The 21,582-nt window shown below is 36.1% G+C and overlaps 2 protein-coding genes across 11 annotated transcripts; both read left to right on the top strand.

Moving 5' to 3' along the window:
- The first annotated feature begins 3,805 nt into the window (after nt 1-3,805).
- Nucleotides 3,806-6,662, top strand: LOC103451848 (UDP-galactose/UDP-glucose transporter 3). The gene is made up of 7 exons (XM_008391286.4): nt 3,806-4,281; nt 4,442-4,539; nt 4,648-4,778; nt 5,185-5,215; nt 5,379-5,482; nt 5,639-5,760; nt 6,054-6,662. Exons 1-7 carry the CDS (start codon nt 4,178-4,180, stop codon nt 6,460-6,462), a joined length of 999 nt encoding a protein of 332 aa, XP_008389508.1. The 5' UTR covers nt 3,806-4,177; the 3' UTR covers nt 6,463-6,662.
- Nucleotides 6,663-15,514: 8,852 nt separating this feature from the next.
- Nucleotides 15,515-21,244, top strand: LOC103451847 (uncharacterized). Of its 10 annotated transcripts, none has more exons than XM_029091398.2 (9): nt 15,515-15,821; nt 16,447-16,502; nt 16,892-16,955; nt 17,133-17,268; nt 17,366-17,413; nt 17,710-17,750; nt 20,121-20,335; nt 20,429-20,748; nt 20,844-21,244. In XM_029091398.2, the coding sequence occupies exons 4-9, from the start codon at nt 17,212-17,214 to the stop codon at nt 21,075-21,077; spliced, it is 915 nt and encodes a 304-aa protein (XP_028947231.1). In that variant the 5' UTR covers nt 15,515-15,821; nt 16,447-16,502; nt 16,892-16,955; nt 17,133-17,211; the 3' UTR covers nt 21,078-21,244. The 10 variants fall into 10 exon arrangements, with proteins under 10 accessions (XP_028947231.1, XP_028947234.1, XP_028947229.1 ...); XM_029091401.2 differs by having other exon boundaries at nt 15,565-15,821; nt 16,892-16,948; XM_029091396.2 differs by having other exon boundaries at nt 15,565-15,821; nt 17,195-17,268.
- The last annotated feature ends 338 nt before the right edge of the window (nt 21,245-21,582 follow it).

Here is a 21,582-nt window from a genome sequence, read left to right as displayed (position 1 = left end):
TCCAGCACTATTTTTAGTCTTGAAATCATTATAATCTGAGAAACAGAGTAGATGTAACTCAGTTTTAAGAGGTGAACCACTTAAACCTTTTAGTCCATTTGATTTCCCTCCATACCTGCCCACCAAAGGTTTAGTATTTTAATTTGTTAACCTGCAAGTTTTGAGCATAACAATTTATACCATTTTTCTAATAAAAATAGAGCCCACAACACATATGAGTGCCATTTTTATTATAAAAATAACATAAATAATCATACTAGTAAGAGTATCATTTTTAATCCAATCTAATAAAGCTTATACAACCTTTGAAATTTTTTTTTTATTTTGTATGAAGTAGGTGTGAAAGAGAATGGTGTTAGTTGACTCATCGTGGTTTATCTTTTAATTCGGTCAATGAAAACTTTTGGTGCCCTGTTTGTTTTTATATTCATTTGGTCACTTCGGATTGATAGTTTGATACCCTTCTCCAATCACTTCCAAAGATGCGATCAATTTAGAAATAATTGAGGGGTACATTTGGAAATGCAAATAATGCGTCGTGTGAAGGCTATTGGCTAACAAAGAATCAATAGATAAATAGAGAGGAGGCATCATGTGGAGAAATTGAAATATATATATACCTATATAATAAAAAAAAGGATTTGATAGCGTTGAAATTCAAATGCCTTGACTGCAAATTCCTTGCATTCGCTAACCCTTTTCACACTGGACCGACTACCATTATGGTTCCATCAGATAATTCCGTGTAATTTTGAAAAATTGGAAAGGGTATAATTTGGGAATTTAACATGTATTTCTAAAAAAATATGTGAAACTACCCGGATTCTTTATTGTTATAGTTAGATTGAAAAGGAAAACTAAGAAAGTACGTGCGTAACAAGCATATAATACGTCTGAATGTAGAAAAATGTGTATTTTGCATTCCATTGTAATTAATTAGTATACAACGAATAAGGGTAATTTTTTTTTTGAAATATTACGTATGCATATTATACGTAATAGGAAGAGGATAAATGTTACTGCAGGAGACGCAAAATATCATGGAAACTGGAAAGACAATGACAGGTAGAGGACTCGGGGGAGTCGACGAGGAAAGAAACCCGTATCCACCCCTCACCTGCCTAATGCCAACCTTGATTTCCAGCAAGGACATCTGTCAATGTGTTAAGTTGCTGTGTCAATGGTTATGACGTGGCACGTTATATGACAATAGTAACATTTACGGTGTAAGTAAGTCCTCCTTCAAACAACGGGACACGGTAGCCTCGGTGGACACTCTAAGTAACGGGACGAAACCACATCGCGCTGCTAGTAGCTAACAATGTTGACCTGACCTGTCACCTCCATGGGTCTAGCCGTCTAGGTTGTCCTCCTCGGACCAGGATTCTTTCCTGAGCTAAGGATGAAGATCCTCCTGATCAAGGAGTATGGACTCCTTTAAAATTATAATAATTGTAGTTGTTGGATTTTCATTCAACGGTCCACACTTCTTGATCAGAATGATCCTTATCCTTAGCTCAGGAGACGATCCTAGTCCGTCCTTCTTCTCCTCCTCGTTTTCCTTGGCTGGCAGCTCAGAGACGTTTGTATTTAGGCCCACTAAGCGTTTCGGGCCAGATTATTAGGGCTTGGCAGCACAGCATGCACAATCGGTCTCGATCTCTTCTGATGCCCTGATTAATTAAACGGAGAAGGATTTGCATGAAATGGATATGGTGAAATAAACGGTGCCGCAAACTTATCACTGATTCAAAGCGATGCATGTGAGAAAGTTGAAGCGCGTGGCTTGTAAATGGTGTAGGTAAGTCCTCCTCGAGCTACCGAACTACCGAGCTACGTGCCCAGTTTCGACTTGAATAATTGGCATCAGCAAATAATGAGTATTCAGTTTTTTGTTTGTTTCGCTACGTAGTTCCTGCACGAACAAATAAACGAAGGCTGTGGTATTAGGCTGCAAGGGAGAGGAAGATTAACTGTGTAGGGTCAAATTTGAAAGTTGCATGGCACCCTTGAGCTCTTCCATCTGTGAAATTTATCTTTTCATAAAACCCTAGTTTTGGACGGAAGGAATTATAAGAAAAGTGAAACCAAATTAAAATATCAAGGGATAATATTGTGATTTTCCGGAAATCCAAGGAGGTTTCGTGAATGTACAAGCAATAGTAGAGAGGAAGAAAATCAAACATAAGACTTTGAATGTATGGATGAGCTATCTCATACTGAATGGTTCGGTCTATTGAGAAATTGTAGAAAATGACAAGAGACTTGTAGTTCAAGTGATCAAAAGCTCATCCATACATTTGAAGTCTTATGTTTGATTTAAAGAAAACAATTTCCAAGTGAAATTATGTATCATTACATAATGTCGTTGGCGTCTATATAGCGTTATTCACCTAATATTTGTTTTTTTTTTTGTCAAGCGATAGATTTTGTTAGATTAGTCGCCGACGGGTTTAAACTCATGCCGTCATACAATGGCTCAACATCTTTCCGCCAATGTGGTAAAGGGCCACTTGCATTCACCTAATATTGTTTGAAAATACTAAACTATTTAACTCTTTAACAAATTTACAATTAAAATTTCATTTGTAATCAACTACGATTTGACACATATAATAAAATGATTTATACATACACTTTCTCTTGAGAGAATGTTAGGGCACCGACGTTGGAGAGAATGCCAGGGCACATTGTGTAATTGCACTTGTTCTCCACCATCGTTAGTCGTTCCTCGTCCTGCAAGCTTTGCTTGCTTGGGTTGGTTCCCATGGAGGGAGGGAGAGAGAGAGAGAGAGAGAGAGTTGTGTTCACCGTTCACGTCGCAACGTTGCCTCTATTCCATCCTCTCTTTTTAGATGGTTGTTTGAAAGCAATTTGCAAAAGCCCTTAGAACAATGTTGCTGGCGGCGCCTTTGGGGTTTCAAAGTAAACCTCCGTTAGTTTGTGTTTGATGGTTGCACTTCAGCTTTTAAGAATTTATTTTAATTAAAGGAGAAAGAAAAAAAAATCCAGGTATCTAATTCTCATTGGTGGAGAACACCACCTGGCATATGTGAGTTGGAGTTCCGGGAACTCCAAAAAATTTCTCCTTCCATATTTTCATAAAACCCTAGTTTTGGACGGAAGGAATTATGAGAAAAGTGAAAACGACTTAAAATTTCAAGGGATGATAATATGATTTCCGGAAATCCAAAGAGGTTTCGTGAATGCACAAGCAATAGTAGAGAGGAAGGAAATCAAACATAAGACTTCGAATGTATGGATGAGCTCTTAATCACTTGAACTACAAGTCTCTTGTCAGTTTCTACAATTTCTCAATAGACTGAACCATTCAGTATGAGATATAAACAATCATGATTGAACTGAGAAAACAATTTCCAAGTGAAATTATGTATCATTACACACTGCAGTTGGCGTCTATATAGCACTGTTCATCTAATATTGTTTTTTTTTTGTCAAACAATAAATTTTGTTAGATTAGATGTTAGATTTGTCGTCGATGGGGTTTGAATTCACGTCGTCATGCAAAAACTCAATCTTTTTCACGACTGTGGTAAATGGCTACTTGTGTTCACCTAATATTGTTTGAAAATACTAAACTATTTAACTCTTTAACAAATTTACAATTAAAATTTCATTTGTAATCAAACTACTATTTGACACAAATACTAAAACAATTTATATATACACGTATCAAACTGCAATTCAAACACAAGAAGGAAATGCTCTTTATAACAGAAAAAATAAAACATAATGTATTGGTAATTTGGGAGAGGGGCTTGGTTTGAGGAGTTAAATGGTAGCAAAGCAAATGATGCAATACCGTGCCAAGTGCCAGGGGTCCGCGTTTGCGCAGCCAATGAGAAGCGCGACGCAGTGTCACACTGTCACCTACCCCAATCAAAAGCCTCCACGTAGACAAAACCCACGTAGCCTTGGCGCTCCCGCCTGTATCAACGGTCTCTTCGTCTTTCCTGAATCGTGGCAGTTATTTGCACAAAATTATTCTGCTAATCTGCTTCTAGCTTCCTCTTGAATCTGCTCATCTGAAACCCTAATTATCTTGCTTAATTTGAAAAAAGGGGGAAAAAATAAGAGACGAGTGAGAGAAAGAGAGAGGCCGGATCCAGATTCCGAAGGGGTATTTCCGGCCACATTTATACATTCGGCGGCTGAAATGGAAGCGCACGGGTCGGGGCTCCGGCGCGTGTTGGTGTTCGGCTTCTGCGTCGTTGGAATTTGGGCTGCTTATATCTACCAAGGCGTGCTTCAGGAAACTCTGTAAGACTTCGTTTCTCTTTCTCTATGCATTTGGGGATTTCCCAGATCACGCAAAAAAATTTATTTTTGGGGATTTTCAGTTCCTGAAATTGTTTCCGAAATTCGGAGAGCTGATTGTTGAAGATAATCAAATTGGTGATGCCTTGATCTTTGTTTTTAGGTCCACGAAGCGATTCGGGCCAGATGGGGATAGGTTCGAACACCTTGCGTTCCTGAACCTGGCTCAAAATGTGGTTTGTCTAATCTGGTCATATATAAGTAAGTTTCAATCTTTCTGAAAAATCTTGAATTTCTTGTAATGTGGATTGATTTGAGCTGAAAATATGAATTGGGCGATAATATTGTCATATGGTTTTCTTTGAGTAGTGTTAAAGCTTTGGTCTAGTAGTAATGCTGGAGGCGCACCTATGTGGACGTACTGGAGTGCCGGGATTACTAATACGATTGGACCCGCTATGGGGATCGAAGCGTTGAAGTATATCAGTTATCCGGCTCAGGTTTGCTTTCCAATTTTGGGTTTGATCAATCGTATGATTCGTATCCATGTGTAGACCAAATGAGCAGCATTAGAGAATATATAGTACAGGTTATGGGAAGAATTGATGGTTTTGTGTCCTAAGTCTAGTTTACTAGATTTGAGTTTCTTAGGATCTAATTAGTGCAGAAGCAAGCGATTGTCATATATGTTATGGGGTTGTTCATTTCCTCTGGATAAAAATCATTGGTAGAAAAATGGTCTAGGACCCATCCCATCTTTTGGACAAGTGGTCAGTTGAGCTGAGTTGATAAGGGTGTTGAAGGGATGACAAGAACTGTGAAAAGTTTCGTTCTTGTGGTTTTTAAGTAATGCCAAATAAAAGGATCCATAGTTTTGGATGTTAAAGCTGTTCTTTTTACTTGCAGGTCTTGGCAAAGTCCTCAAAAATGATACCAGGTCAGATATCTTCAAGTTTGTTATTTTTCCATATCTTATTAAAGCACGCATGCTACTCATTAAGTTCAATTAAGATTGTGACTATTATATTGATTACATTAATTAGATTAACCATTGCATTTCGTAAATAAATAAAGTAATAAATGACTGTTTTTGTATGCAGTGATGCTGATGGGTACTCTAGTCTACGGCAAAAGATACAGCTTTCCTGAATATGTTTGTACTCTCCTTGTTGCCGGAGGGGTATCCATATTTGCACTCTTGAAGGTGAGGGATGGTGTGTGTGCGTGTTTCTTGAGAATGGAACAAGAACGAAATAATTTTTACGTTTTCTATTTCAATTTTCCTTCTATAAATTGGCCCCAATAAATATATGCAATTTTTGTTGTTATTCTTACGTTTTTCTCATTTGGTCAAGTTTAGACTAGCTCAAAGACTATTAGCAAGTTGGCACACCCGAATGCTCCCCTTGGATATGGACTATGTTTTCTCAACCTCGCTTTTGATGGATTCACAAATGCCACCCAGGATTCAATAACTGCAAGGTATACTTGAGAACAGCATCATCTTTCTCCTACCATTTAACTACTGGTTGCGTTTCTGTTATTCACTTATTCTTGACGTTATTTAAACCGGTTATCAAAATTTGCAACCCCAGACCCCAAATCATTTGTCGTTGATGAAAAACCTAGCTTTTAAGAATGCTCGAGGCAATTTATATTCCAATCCTCTATATATTCTTTATGGGAATAAATGCATGAAATTGTTAGAGCCATCTATATACTTGACCGATACAAAGAATTGAGTCTCAAATGTTGTTGCTTTCGTCTTTGCTTAGGTATCCAAAAACAAGCGCCTGGGAAATAATGTTAGGCATGAATTTATGGGGTACCATATACAACATGATTTATATGTTTGGCTGGCCCCGTGGCAGCGGATTTGAGGCGGTTCAGTTCTGCAAGCTGCATCCGGAAGCAGCTTGGGACATTCTTCTCTATTGCCTCTGCGGTGCAGTTGGGCAGAACTTCATTTTCCTAACCATAAGTCGTTTTGGTTCCTTAGCTAACACCACCATTACCACTACCCGCAAGTTTGTAAGCATCGTGGTGTCTTCGGTGCTGAGTGGCAATCCCCTGTCAACAAAGCAGTGGGGGTCTGTTTTCATGGTGTTTTCTGGGTTGTCATATCACATCTACCACAAGTGGAGGAAAGCCCAGAGAGCGCCAAAGAAGAGAAAGCCAATGTAACAACAATTTTGAATTTGGATATTCAAAAGCCCTTCTTTTTTCTTTCCAAAATTTTCCGTCTCTTTTGTTTTCCTTCGTTGGTCATATATTTGAACCTTATATGGTTAAATACTCAAGGTTCTTTGTAATGTAATTGAATAGACCTTCTACCAAATTCGCTCTTTTGAGAAATTAATTGAAGTATGTGAATCAAACAAAAATGGACGAAGATTCTCTCCTCTCTATTTTTTTCTCGCCCTTCTTCCTATTTGAATGGTAACAATTGAGTTACGTCAACACTAGAGAGAGAGACAGAAAAGTGTTTTTGTTTCTTTTCAAAAACCTAGTGTCAAGGATGGTAGAAAAGCATAAAAAATGCAAAAGCAAGTTTACTATGCTTCTGGACAAAAAAATTAAAAATTCAAAGCATAGTGAACAATGCTCATTTAATGAAATTTCAACTATCAATATATCCCAACATATTTTACAAAATTCCAATTTTTGCCCTTACATATTCTCTTTGGTAATTATAATATCACATTCATTATCATATTCTTTTTAGTTTTTAACATATTCACATTAGTTTTATATAAAAAATTTCCAAATACTCCGACACTATTTTTTATTTTATTAAAAGCACTTTTACAAAAAAACTTTAACAAACACTCAACAACTTTATTTACAATTGTTTATTCTCACAAGCAAAAATAGTTTTTTTCCCCTAACATAACAATATCAAACTAACCCTTCCTATAAGCATTTATCCATTTATCTTCGAAATTATTTTTGAGATCATTATTTCCTTAAAAAAAAAATTGGATACAAAGTTAATAATCAATATTGTTTCTCTCTCTACCAAGTTTAACTACAAATAATGAGGAATTCATATGCAACTAGAAATAACAAGAAATATTTTACTAAAATATTAAAAAGAAAATTGTAACAATGGTCCCTCAACTTTAACCCGATTGGAGTAATGGTCCTTTAACTCATCAAAACGTGCAGCTATGGTCATTTTCATCAATTTTGTTAGAACTTCCGTCAATACATGTGATGTGTCATTTTGCGTGAGGTTGAATTAAGAGAAAATATATGGAAAACCAAATGCGATAAATTGTAGTAATGGTTCATTACCTTTAACCCAATTGAAAAAGTAGTTCCTCAACTTTAACCTAATTGGAGCAATGGTCCCTCAACTTTAACCAAATTGTAACAATGGTCATTCTAACATAACTCATTTTGACGAAATGATGATGGAGTTGATGAAAATGACCACAACTGTACATTTTGATGAGTTAATGGACCAATGTTCATGTAATTTTAGTTAAAAGGCCATTGCTACAATTGAGATATAGTTGAATGACAATTTCTACAATTTTCTCAATATTAAAATGATTTATACGAAGAGGGAATAGCTTTCGAGGAGTAAAAGTTGAGATATTAAACTAAAGATTTGCAATCCTTTTTATCTCATCTTTCATAATGTCAACTGGCAATTGGTTATTATAACGTTAGGGTTTTGAACTCCAAGGATAATCAACCGGATTCTCATGCCATTGCCATCGGGGACTGCTGCCATCGATTCTACGATCAAAATAACAATCAAAATTACGCAAACCACCAAGAAAGGGGTTCGAGCATAAAGGTCTGGAGCGACAATAATTATTTAAAAATAAAAAGAAAAGAAAAAGAAAACTGGACCTGTGAACTTGGCCCGTTTTACACGGACTAGAGTTACGTTTGGTTTCATAATTCAAAACCCAACGCCTCGTCCCACTATAGTGTAAAACGGGTTTGGTCCGATCCCTTCAAATTTGGGGCCGGCTTGTTGCCCACCCCTAAAATATGGCGATCCTAGCTTAATCCCCAAAGTGGGAAAAATAACGAGAAATATGCCTCTTTACAAATGTACAAAAGAATTCTTAAAAAAAGGGCTTGGTGCTAAAATGGGCTTCAAGTGAGCCCACACATATTTGTTTCTAGAAGTTAGGGCAAATTAAAATGGGCTTAAATTGTATTTTATCAGATAAATATAGATGCAAAAAAATAATAAATAAATAAATAAAACGATGCCATTCACTTTTGGTCAAAACTCACTTTAATTTGGTCCCTATAATTTAGTTGAAATTCACTTTTGGCTCTAGTGTTTTTTTTTAATTAGAAAAAGAGTAGTTGATATGATTTTACCGTCTACACAAAAAGAGTTAAAATCATATAAAATACTTGTAATAATACAAGGATATTGTAGTATAGATGATCATGCAAGATCGTTCTCCTCAAATACTATTTTAATAATTTATGTAGAAACAATTCCTAATTAAATACTTATAATTAAAATTTGAGAAAAGAGATTTTGAAATTGGGTAATATTAAAAACGAGTTTTAATTAACAACTAATATGATAAAAGAAAATAGTCTTGAATACCAATTTAGAAAAACACTAGGGTTCCACTATCACCTAACAATCCTATGAATTTCTACCAATTACTTATGATTTACACATGTCACTTTGAATGTTAGGTTTTCCTAATATATTTTCCTCGTGATGTTCAAGCGAAAAAACATATCTAACATGCAATTCGTCTGTGATACAAAACTCATTAAATTATGTGAAAACCCATGAAAAAACCATGCAACCCTTAAGGGCGTGATGTTTGCCTTAAGTGACATTACAATCATTAATCACAAGAAGCCCTCTTCAATTTCAGGGTGATGTTTCAACAAAAATTGCATCAAATTACTTTTCTAAATATCCTAATGGTGATCAATCATTAAAATATATAGATAGTTTTAAAACAATGATTAATAATTCAAAGCATGCATGCAATCAATCATAAGCAATTAAATAAAAATTACATATTCATACTAAGGCTCAAGGTTTCGCCCTAGCAAAATGAATTAGTTACACATATTCATAATTGAAATCATAGAAAATATTATTAGAATGAATAAGAATGAAAACACCTTGAAGTAGAAAATCTGAAAGCCTTTAAAACACTAGGAATTCTTCTGTATCCAAAGTTGCATAAAAGAAAGCATAACCTAAAACTGAGAACGGCAAAGCAATATATCCTGCTATGCCCTCGCACAATCCCTAAAACCTAGTCTTTTATTCCAACTAGGAAACTAAATAATAATAAAATATATTAGAAAATAAAGTTCTAATTAAGCAGGAGAATCTGCCAAGTAACTGTCCAGCCACGTTTTAGCCTTAGATATCCTCCAAATCTAGGCCATGATAGCTTGTTTTGAAGATCGGGACGTTCTGAACACATCTCTAGAAGATCACGAACCCATAAGAGGTCATCTTGGACTCCAAAAACACAATTCAAGCCCAAAACGTCACTATTCAATCACTGCGCATCGCTCCTTTATTTTATTGCTAGAAAATCACTGCTGGGTAGAAAAAGTCCAAATTTTGATACGATCAAGCGAAGTATCTCACGAACGTCCTCTAACTGGAATTACTCCAAAATTCGTCCATTTGTCCATGTTTTGTTCTAGAGGAAGTTGAAAGTCCTATATTGGAAATACAATTCAAAATATCAAAATTCTTCCAAAATATTAACCAAAATATACTAAGAATATGATTAAATATATAATATAAAATCTACTCATCAAAATATCCCCAAACTTAGCTTTTTGTTTGTCCTCAAGCAAAACTTAAAGCCTAGCTAAAACAAAATTTCCACTTTCAAGTTGCAATCCATATAAAATGTTAAAAATTAGAACATCTTTTCAAAAGTTCTAACCAATCCCACCATAGAGTCTTAAGGCATTTAGAAAAGAATTCACAAACTTCATTCGGTGTAAAGTGAATCATCATAGTTAAGGAGACTCGACTAAAACTCTTACCTCTCATCCCTTTTATTTAATCCTTCTCACACTTATATAATCATTTATTTTTTTCTTTCCTTTCGAAATTTTTTTCCTTCTTTTTTCTTTTTGTTTTCTTTTTTTTTCAGCAACAGTAGTGATCATGTAATGTCGGTCCCTTAAGCTTTCGATCCCATGTAGCGAGCTTTAAGTCAATGACTCCCAAACCACTAGGGTTTAAGGGCACTAAGTGTAGAACACCCTTAAGGACTTATTAACTTGAGCTGAAAAGACTACAAAACCAACTAACCACCATGCCCCATGCCAAAACTCTACCATTTGACGTGAGAATCACTGCTGATTAGGCAGGACTAGCCTGGTTACTAAGCAAAGCCTTAGGTGGAACAATTATTACTTTATAACACATACTAACTTTATTGTATAAATAACAAAAATAATAAAATGCACTTAGACAAAAAGTAAGTGTTTCAATCTCACTCCCCACAAAACCATGTTGGTGTGATGTGCAAATTTCAAAGTATAATTCATGAATTAGTGTCTAAGCAACGATAAATAGAAAAGACCCTACTGTGGGATTAATCTTCACCATGTCCATTTGTTCTAACGTTTAAAATAATCTATGGATATTAACTTTAAAAAATGAAAATTTTTAACTGACACAAAAATTAAAATCCTAAAATTTGTACCTTTCCAACCCCAAACTTATTTTACACTTTATCCTTAAGGTGTGGAAAATAAAATAACTAAAAGAAAATGACTTGATAGAAAAACAAAATAAAATGTAAAATAAAATAAAATAAAAGAGAACAGAATAAGGAAAGAGCGAACCTGGGGTGTTGAAGCTAGGCTCTCACGTGCACGAGCACTCCTGCTTAGCTTCCCTACGCAAGCCAGGGCCAAGTGCTAATGAGCAGTAAGGGTGGGCATGGTTTGATTCGGTACAGTTTTGAGTGAAATCAAAACCAAAAACAAAACTTTTTGCTTCGGTTTTGAAGTCAAAATCGAAATGAAACTAAACCGTTTGGTTCGGTTCGGTGCGGTTTCAAACGGTTTCAGTTTGGTTTTTAAGAAAAAATGTACAATTTGCAATTAAACATATTAATAAGCATTTCCCAGTAGCAATAGGAAAAAGACATTTGTTATATAAACAATTAGCATGTTACATGCAGTTGTGATGTTAAAATATGTTTGTGCAATGAAAGGGTGTCCCGTACAAGGTATAACATAAAACAAGTTGAATAACTTTGAATTCATTAAACATAAGTGAAACTTTCATACTAGAATATGTAATATCATGCTTCAAATGAGTGGACTTCATTAGATCATTATTCGACTGCTGATAACAATATTAGTCCACCCTTGTACATATATGTGTGTGTGTGTGTGTGATGGTATAAAATAACAAAGGTCCTTGAAGTTAATGAACAAAAGAAAATGATGAATGATGATATTCCAGTGTGCTTGTGTCCATACTAAGTGCATGAATTATAACAAACAACCAATTAAAACATGAAATTTAATATGGACATTTAATTAAATGTTTATTAATATTTGCGGTGCGGTTCGGTTTTTGACACACCCCGTCCCGAGGGAGGGCATGTTGGCCGTCATGTGAGAGTGATGTAACCATTTACACAGTTCGGAAGCTTTAAAGATACAATTATTAAGATGTAACACCCGAGGGTGAGTCATACTTTTGTGCATTCTGTCAGAACACCGTTGGATTCCTCGTGGCCACCAAAGCTCTGCTATCTTGAACCTGGAGGGGCGTAAAAACAAAGCTGAGTGGGTCAGTAAAACAAAGTTTTTCGAAAACATTTCATTTAACAACATTTCTAACCCCTCACTGTAAAACCTGTATACTTTCCCAAAAAATAACATAATAGTATATAAATTCTCATATGTCTCAAATCATCAATCTCTCTCAAATCCAGAAAATATGCCATGCCATAAATGTCAATAACAGAACATGGATGCATCAAAATAACGGGTGACATAATGAATCAACCGGAGACCCTGCAGTTGGTCCTGTATGGTTAATTCCATAGCTCAATATCCAAACCAACCGGAGTCACCACGGTGACCTGTACGACACTACTCTGCACATAAGTTGGAACTACTTGAAGTAGTCTGTAAGACAAGAATGATGTAATAATACGCTCTAATGCTTCTTTCATCAATCATCTGTGCACATAATCTAAGGTCACCTACCAGTCGGAACCATCTCTAGTGGTCTGTACGATTAGCATGTCGGAACCGCCTCATGGTCTGTACGACATGCAGCTACTTGGATCCAAGGTGAGCATGCAGTGCGGTGAATACTATAAGCACTAACACCAAGGGTGTAGGTTATGAGCTCTTAACACAATTCACATCATCAATGATTTACATGAATAACATAAAACTCACATGTGCGTCCACAACACCAATTCACATATATATATATATATATATATATATATGCATCAATTATCAATTCATATATCTCATAATATGCATGCATGGCAATTTAAAAACATACTTTCTTTTAAATTCAATTTCTGGGAAATTTAGTAGTATATAGGTAAATATAGAAAATACTGCCCACTCACCTGGAGTTCACCCTGCAACTCCCTAGCGCAACACATCAAGGCGTCATGACGATCGGCGCCTAGAACAATAAGCAAATCCAACCTCATAATCATATCGATAGAATATATAACTTATATAAAACACGTCACTACGTAGTTCGATCCGGAAGATCTGTAACTCAGATTTCCAATCCATAACTTCCAGAGGTCCACAATAAATATCTAGAACAACATCCTAAAATTTCCTTACCATCCAACGGTCGGATTTCCGTCAATTGTCAAAACCGAGTGACGGTTAACATTCTATTTTATGAACTTACAACTCCAATTCCGGAAGATCCGTAAATCAGATTCCCAATCCGTAAGTTCCTATAATCCTCAAATATTACGTATTACAACGTATCAAATTTTGGTGACGATCCAACGGTCAGATCGTCAATTCACATTTCCACCTAACCACGAATCGTAACGAACTTAGGTTCAATTACTCAATTTATGTCCATCAATTATCAAAACTGAACCTAGAACATTAAACAGATGCTAAGAATGATATTGGCGGGCCACTAGCCATGCGCCGCTGCACGGGCCGCCGCGGGTGGTGGTCGGCCGCCCCGGCTCGCCGAAAAATCCAACTATTTCAAAAAATTCTCAAAAAATACAAAAATGAAGATCTCAAAGAGTCGAGCAAACTTTATACCTGAGGCTAAGTCCAATTTGTCTTGGAAACACTTCAATTTCACCAAAATCCGTGCGGAACCCTATATGTGGTGTTCTTCAATTCGTCCTCAATTCAACTCCGCCGCTCCAACCAACAATTGGGCATTGTTCTAGGCCTCAAGGGAAGTGGATGTGTAGTGTCAATTGGAAGAAATTGTTTCATAATTGGGAGAATCGACGCTAGACCCGCTGGAGTCACCATCGCCCCATTGTCACAGATTTGACCCAATTTCCATTGAATTTTGAGAGAAAATGAAGGAGAAGAGATGTGGTGATGCTTGCAGGTGGAGATAAGATGGAAATCGCCTGAAAAATGGCTTAGAATCGTCGGAATTTCACTGGGTCAACGAGTTGGGTGCATGCGGGTCGCCAGGATCCGGCCGATCCTCTCATTTCCTTTCTTCCTCCTTTCCCTCCTTTCCGTCTTCCGGTTGGCCAATTAGCTTCCTCTCTCCTCTCCCCATTCGACCTCTCATTCTTTTTTTCCGATTGGGCAGTTTTGCCTAATCTCTTTTTCTCTCTTTCATCTGTTTCTTTCCTCCCGATGCCTTATTCTTTCTTTTCCCAATTCTAATAATCAACTAATAAAAAAGTAATAACAACACATAAATATATAAGTATATATTAACCAAAGTAAAAGTACTTCTCACTATACGTTAGTCAACGAAAGTCAAAATCCTTCACCTCTAGCGCATTTTCGTAAAATCAGGGACGGGCTGTGACAGTTTCGGTGCGGCTTTCAAAAGCCAAAACCGAAACCAAACCGTTTTCTATGTTGTGGTTCGGTTTCAAAACCGAAACCGTTCCAAAATCGCAAAACCAAACCATTCGATGCGATTCGATTTGGTTCGTGTTTCAGTTTCAGTTTTCGGTTCTAAGTGCCCACCCCTAATGAGCAGCATAAAATAAGGGTCTTGAAAAATAAACAATGGCAGTGGGCAGCGAGAAAGTATGCAGGCTGACATAAGGTAACCCACTTGGCTGCTCACACACATGCCACACACGGGTGTAACCTTACTTGTCTTTAATTTCACATTGGATGCTCTGCATCCATGTACCTCAAGCCTAAAGCCAGCGGCTCTCTTCATCTCCTTGTACGCAGAGCCAAATGGCTCTCCCTTCTTATTTTCAAACACTCTGAACACTGCAAGCAAAAGGGAAAATGCAGCTTGGACATGGCAGATCCGAGTCATGCAGAGGTAAAAATTATGTTCTCCACCATGAACCCCCGCCATAAGTGAAAATGCTTCCTTATTACCTTGTCCCACTATAGCCCAAAACTGGTCTGGTCCGGTCCGGTCCCTTCAGATTTGGGGCCAGCCCGTTGCCCACCCCTAAAATATGGCGATCCTAGCATACACCCCAAAGTGGGAAAAATAACGAGAAATATGCATCTTTACAAACGGACAAAAGAAGTCTTAGAAAAAGGCCTGGTGCTAAAATGGGCTTCAAGTGAGCCCACAACATTTGTTTCTAGAAGTTAGGGTAACTTAAAATGGGCTTAAATTGTGTTTTATCAGATAAATATAGATGCAAAAAAAAAAAAAAACAATAAAATGATTGCCATTCACTTTTGGTCAAAACTCACTTTAATTTGGTTCCTATATTTTAGTTGAAATTCACTTAGTATTTTAAGTTTAACAAATGATGAAATTAAAAGGCTACCTTACATTTTTGCATCCATTTAGTTAACGAAAAAACAATGCAAAATATACCCTGTTGCATGATTGTTAAACTAGTAAAATTAAAATTGAGACGTTTAAAATGAAAAAAAAGAAGAAGGCATTTTATGTAAATAAGTTGAATATCTCTATATACTAAAACCCAACCAGATGGTACTGTGGATGACCAGTGAGTGAACGAATTTGCCCCTTGATTTTTCTTCCGGTTGTTCTTCTCTTTGGTTTTTAGGACAGCCAAATGCCACTTTTGCCCATTGCTTCCACGCGTCTGTCATCGATGGATCTTCTATTTGGACTGTCTTCTCCATTTTTCTTTTGCTTTCCGTTGCTTTCTCACATCTTTCTCACAGATCTCTCCTGTTGTTCTCGGGCTTACTAAATTTTGCCTTCGATTCCAACGGGTGCCATCCTCCTTTTCCATGTCTCTGCGTCTATTCACCTGAAAGAAAACCCGGATCCATTGCTTCCTCTGAAATCAAACCCTAATTTTGCCCCTAAACGAATTGAAACGCAGTCAAACTCGATTTCTAATTCGAGTTGCGCCGATTATAGGGATCTAATCTGGTGTTTCCAGGTGAGTTTTGCATGTTTATGAGTGTGTATGATTTGGGTTGGTAAATTTCCTTATCTGTCAACTTCTATCTGTTTACTTCAACATATTTAGTTTGGAAATTGAAATATTTAACTGGATAATTGGAAAATTTGGGTTTCTTTGAACTTTGTAGTCTCAATAGCGTTTTGGGTTTAAGTTTTGTTAATTGGTTAGCGAAAATGGGGGACCAGTTCTTCAAAGGCTTCTTTGAATTGGTGTTGTGATAAATAGTATAGGGTAATCAGGATTTATCCGTTTCTGAGTAATTAGGGTGTATGGGTTTCTGTGTAATCATGGTTTCTGGGTGCTGTTATACATATTTGCGCTATTCGGCTTTTTTTGGGTTTAATTTAGTTGTTGATGATTGTCGATGCGTTGCAAAACTTCTATTCGTTTATGTGATCTGTGCATGTTAAGTTGTTCCTATCTTGATTATATTTGATTGAGGTCATGATGATTTATGGGTTTTATCCACGTCTGAACATTCTGGTTAGCAGGCCTGCTTAGTTGAATCTGCTAAGTTTCGTGTTTGACATCAACGTACAGCTTCCTACTGCCTATGGTATGTTTCTGTTATTTCATAGCTCATTTGAGTGTGTTTTTGCAGTAAAGGAATGTTCTTGGTTCTGCTTCTCGCCCTGCTGTTAACAAGATCCAGTTGAGGTTCGCAAGCAAAAACCTTCTGTGCAAATGGATTTCCTTGCTTTCACTGATTATTTTTCTTTCATGCATGTTGGGTTTTTTTTATATTGATTTTGGTCATGTGATTTTTGTTCTTCATTTTACTTGGATTTTGAGATTATGTTTCTGTTCTATTTAGATTTTTGTTTTCCTCTGCTGAAATTACATTTGGTTAAATTTTGTCAATTTCTTTTTGTGTGTAGAAAATTTTAGCGTTGTTTTTGTGGCTATTATATGACTGGCTGACAAATAGTGCCTTTAGCACTGCCTTCTCTCTCACTGAGTCCTAGCTCAACCCCTTATGAAAATGTAATAGCTATCACTAACTTTTGTTTTTGCTGTCTTATTGTATTTCCCATGTTGAGAGATAGAACTAAAAGGACAGTAAAATGCTCGAATAATGGAACAGAGTTGAGATTATGCCCGAGGTATCTGGTAATCTTTCTACTTTACCAAAGCCAAATTGCAATTTGTTTTGGAACAAAGAAAGACGCTTTGCTAATCTAGAGATATGGCACCCCCTTGGTTTTTGGATAGGATTTGGTGCATTATCGAATAAGAGCTTTTTTTCTTTAGAATTATCAAATCAGTGCTTATGTATGCTGTCTGCAGATGTTACTGTAACAACTGCAAATACAAGTTGAGAGGAAGATCATATTCCTTTTGTGGTGCAGCTGGAGTTTGTTTTCGTATGCGCTGCGTTTCGTTGTATGGCCATATGAAGCTGCAGATGCAAATATTTCTGAAGGTAGTCTTCTTCACTATGAATAGATTCATACACGCATACTTATTCACGCTTGCATACAGATTTTGGGGTTGCTAAGATTTTCCTTTGGGTTTCATAGGTACATGATGATCCTTCTAACGTTCCAGTTGATGGTCCAACTCAATGGGTGAGTAATGCTGTTTATTTTCAAGCGCATGTTTTCTGGAAGTTTATTCCTGTTTTGGGATGTTTGAATATAGTATTTTTATTTCACATCTTTTTGCACCATATTGTCACATTTTTATTTCACTGTAAATTATAGTATTCAATTTGCTTCAGTTTATCCAAACCTCTCCCAAATCATGCACGTTACTACAATAACTTTACTAATGTTTACCCATCAATTTTCTTACTAATGTTGTTTTTTTTTTAATCTTTTTCCTGTGTTGACACAATCTCCTACCAACATCAAACAAGCACCAGTCCTGCAAAGAGCAACTTATTGCTCTGTTTTATCAAGCTCGGTATGAACATCTCTCCATTTTTGCTATTGTTAGATACACACATATGGTTCAACACAGACAAAACAGTTTTTAGTAAAATACTTTACATTACGTAAAATTAAGATACAAATTAGTAACCACGAAATGCAAACAGAACGCACATTGCATAATTAATAAGCTTTTGTGCAAAAACTTAATGTGCTCACCTTCCTTTTTCCAATTCTCTTTCTCTATTGTTTTTTTATTGTGTAATTACGCTATCAACTAATTACAAATATTAATATGATTTTTCCAATGTCTTGGCTGAAATTATGTCATTATTGATATTGCAAGTATTAAATTTGTACAAATTAAAAGGTATGTTACCACTCTCCTTAATCTACATATATGCAATGTGCAAAATTACATTTGTTCTCAAGAATGAACCTGTTTTGTTCAATCCTTCTGTTATACTCCTATATGTACAAATTAACATAATCATCCTGGGGCTATATAAATTAGGTTACTGATTTGTTTATGCATTTTTTTGTTGATTGTTTCATTTTTCACCAATTTTCTATCCGTGCCAAGTAGGTTTTTGTCAAGAGTTACTATGATCAACTTCCTTTTTACAATTTCTGTCTTCTGTCATTTTCTATTATGTAAGTAAAATGTCATGTCCTACTGAAAAAATGATGTCACTGTTGATGACCCGCAGCATCGGGCATCGGTGCTAGTTAGATAACTAAAAACTTGTTACGTGGCACAAATTTGTAAGAGATATGTGCATTGGGCTATACAAAGCCCGAAAAAAGAAGAAGCAGGTTTTTAAAAGGCCTGGGCCTAACTGACGGCCCATTCTAAAAAATTCTAGAAGGGTTAGGGTGTCGATTCAGAGTCCCTACTCTTTTCCTATAAAAACAATCATTGCGGTTTCCGAAAAAGCTCAAACCGCCGCCTATATTTGCTTCCTTTTTGAGGTTATCTTTCTGCTCCTGTCCGAAATCATTCTTTATTATAGAGTCACATCACAAAGCTGCCAAAGTTTTGTTAATCCATTTATTATTCAAAATTTTACTTACTTACCGTTTATTATTTAATTTTATGCTATATTTTTTAAGTAAAAACTCAGTAGTGGTCTCTCAGGCCTCGTGGTCATGACTCATGACACATGATGAACACTCCAAGAGTTATTATATTTTTTTGTCGAATTTTTTAATGGATTTAGTATCCCCATCTTTGCTGCATTTTTTTATTATTATTTTTCTGGCCGGCCGCGTATTATTGAGAGTGAGATCATCATCTCCTCTCCTGTCGATGTTGAGAGATGAGATCGTCACCACTTAGATTTTTTCTTTTCTTCATGTAATCATTTCTCACACAACACACGTTTGTTTTTGTATTTTCTTTTGAGGTCATCTTTCTGCTCCGCCGTGTGTGAATTCAGTATTTATTATAGTCACATAACAGAGCTCCCAAAGCAATTTTTTGCTTACTTATCAAGTTCGTTGCTTTATTCTTTAATTTTATGGGTTATTTTTAAAATAAAAACTCAGCAATGGGGTCTCAGACTTTATGGTCATAACACATGACGAACAATCCCAAGAGTTTTTATATGTTTTTGTCGAATTTTTTAATGTATTTAGTGTTCAGGAAAATTATTTATTTATTATTTTATTTTTTTATGTGCAGTCAAGTCAATATTGAAAGTATGCATTTATTCTGTTTGTTTTTGTATTTTCTTTTGAGGTCATCTTTCTGCTCCGCCGTGTGTGAATTCAGTATTTATTATAGTCACATAACAGAGCTCCCAAAGCAATTTTTTGCTTACTTATCAAGTTCGTTGCTTTATTCTTTAATTTTATGGGTTATTTTTAAAATAAAAACTCAGCAATGGGGTCTCAGACTTTATGGTCATAACACATGACGAACAATCCCAAGAGTTTTTATATGTTTTTGTCGAATTTTTTAATGTATTTAGTGTTCAGGAAAATTATTTATTTATTATTTTATTTTTTTATGTGCAGTCAAGTCAATATTGAAAGTATGCATTTATTCTGTTTGTTTTTGTATTTTCTTTTGAGGTCATCTTTCTGCTCCGCCGTGTGTGAATTCAGTATTTATTATAGTCACATAACAGAGCTCCCAAAGCAATTTTTTGCTTACTTATCAAGTTCGTTGCTTTATTCTTTAATTTTATGGGTTATTTTTAAAATAAAAACTCAGCAATGGGGTCTCAGACTTTATGGTCATAACACATGACGAACAATCCCAAGAGTTTTTATATGTTTTTGTCGAATTTTTTAATGTATTTAGTGTTCAGGAAAATTATTTATTTATTATTTTATTTTTTTATGTGCAGTCAAGTCAATATTGAAAGTTTGCATTTATTCTGTTTGTTTTTATTTTCAGTAAAATTATGGAGAAATCCCTTGATGATTATGCTTTATTGCTTAAAACGGACGATTTTGATGGGTCAAAATGGAGTTTTTGTCCGGACGATCAGCACTTAGTGCTGAAATACCTTTGGGGGAAAATAACTTTCAGTCAGTTGCCATTGACTGAAGTTGTTAGAGAGATCGTAATGCCAGGGAATTCAGCCCCTTTTCCGTTCGACATACCTCCGGGTAAATAAGAAAAGAAAGTCTTAAAATATATAATCTGTCTTAATCTTTAGAAAAAAATAACTATCTAATAAAGAATTGCTCTTTACTTCTTAGGGTTCTTTCGGCACGGTCCGAATAAAACATCCGCTTTTTTCTTTGTGTTCACGGGTCCTGAACCGTTAGGAGAAGCTGACTGGTTGGTCAGGGATGGAGATAACTTTTGGCGACCCATTGTTGGATACCCAGTGATGCCATTGCCAACCATGGGTAGTGGTCCACATAATCCTGTTGGCTTTGTAAGAGATTGGGCTTTCTACCATGTTGCTTTGCCTGGTACACCGGCTATTCCAAATGATCTATATGAGATGAGGGAGTACCGGGTTAATCCTGTGTTAATTCCGGACGAAAGGAGAATTCCCTACGTTCAACTCATGGTAACTTTTAAATATTTTCACATCTTTCTTTATCCTTCTATATTTTTTCAGTTTTTTTAATTTTTTTTTTAATTTTTATTTTGGTTATCTTCAAGGTTGACAGGCTCCGAATAATTGAGATAAAAAATCGCGACCCGCATCTGAGGGTTTCGCAGGCTGGTCGTTCAGTGCCCCCGAGCGGTTTGTATGATGTTGGTGATGGAATCACCGTTCTTCCGGCCGATGCTCCGATTGGAGCCTTCAAGCCTCCTTCCCAGATCCAGAACCAGATTGATCAACCCCCAATAAATCAGCCTGTTCGACAGAGGCGCAGGCGTAGGGTAGATTAATTAGGAACAGGAATCTTGAGGCTGCATCTAATCGAGCATAGTTTTATTTTAACGTATTTAACCTTCTAAGTTACTTCTGTATCCAACGTCTTCCCTCTGAGAGGAAGAAGACGGAAAAAAAATTAATCCCCAATTTTATATTTAGTAAAAAAAAATGCAATTTTATATTTGGCTGAAGAACCTAAACAGTTGCCCATTTGCTACCCCAAAAGCTCAAAGCCCTCTCTTTTTACTCTCTCAGGACTTTTAACAAACACAAGATAAATAATCAGCAAGTCATGACAAAAAAACCTGAATCCGTGTATGAAACTGCAGCCGACTTCTTCTTCTGGGTTCTCTTCGATCGAGCTCAATTTCTTGGAAAAAAAAAAATTAGAAAATTGGGAGGGGAGGAAGAAGGAAAAGGAGCGGCGAAGGTGAGAAATGGAAACTGAGAAGAAATTGGCAGTGGGGGATATGAGTGGAGGCTCGCTGTTAGACAATGACGTGCTCTACACCTTTACTT

This window comes from Malus domestica, chromosome 13 (genome assembly GCF_042453785.1).
Source record: "Malus domestica chromosome 13, GDT2T_hap1".
NCBI lineage: Eukaryota > Viridiplantae > Streptophyta > Magnoliopsida > Rosales > Rosaceae > Malus > Malus domestica.
The sequence above is the reverse complement of the archived record's forward strand: the minus strand, read 5'-3'. Positions and strand labels throughout refer to the sequence as shown.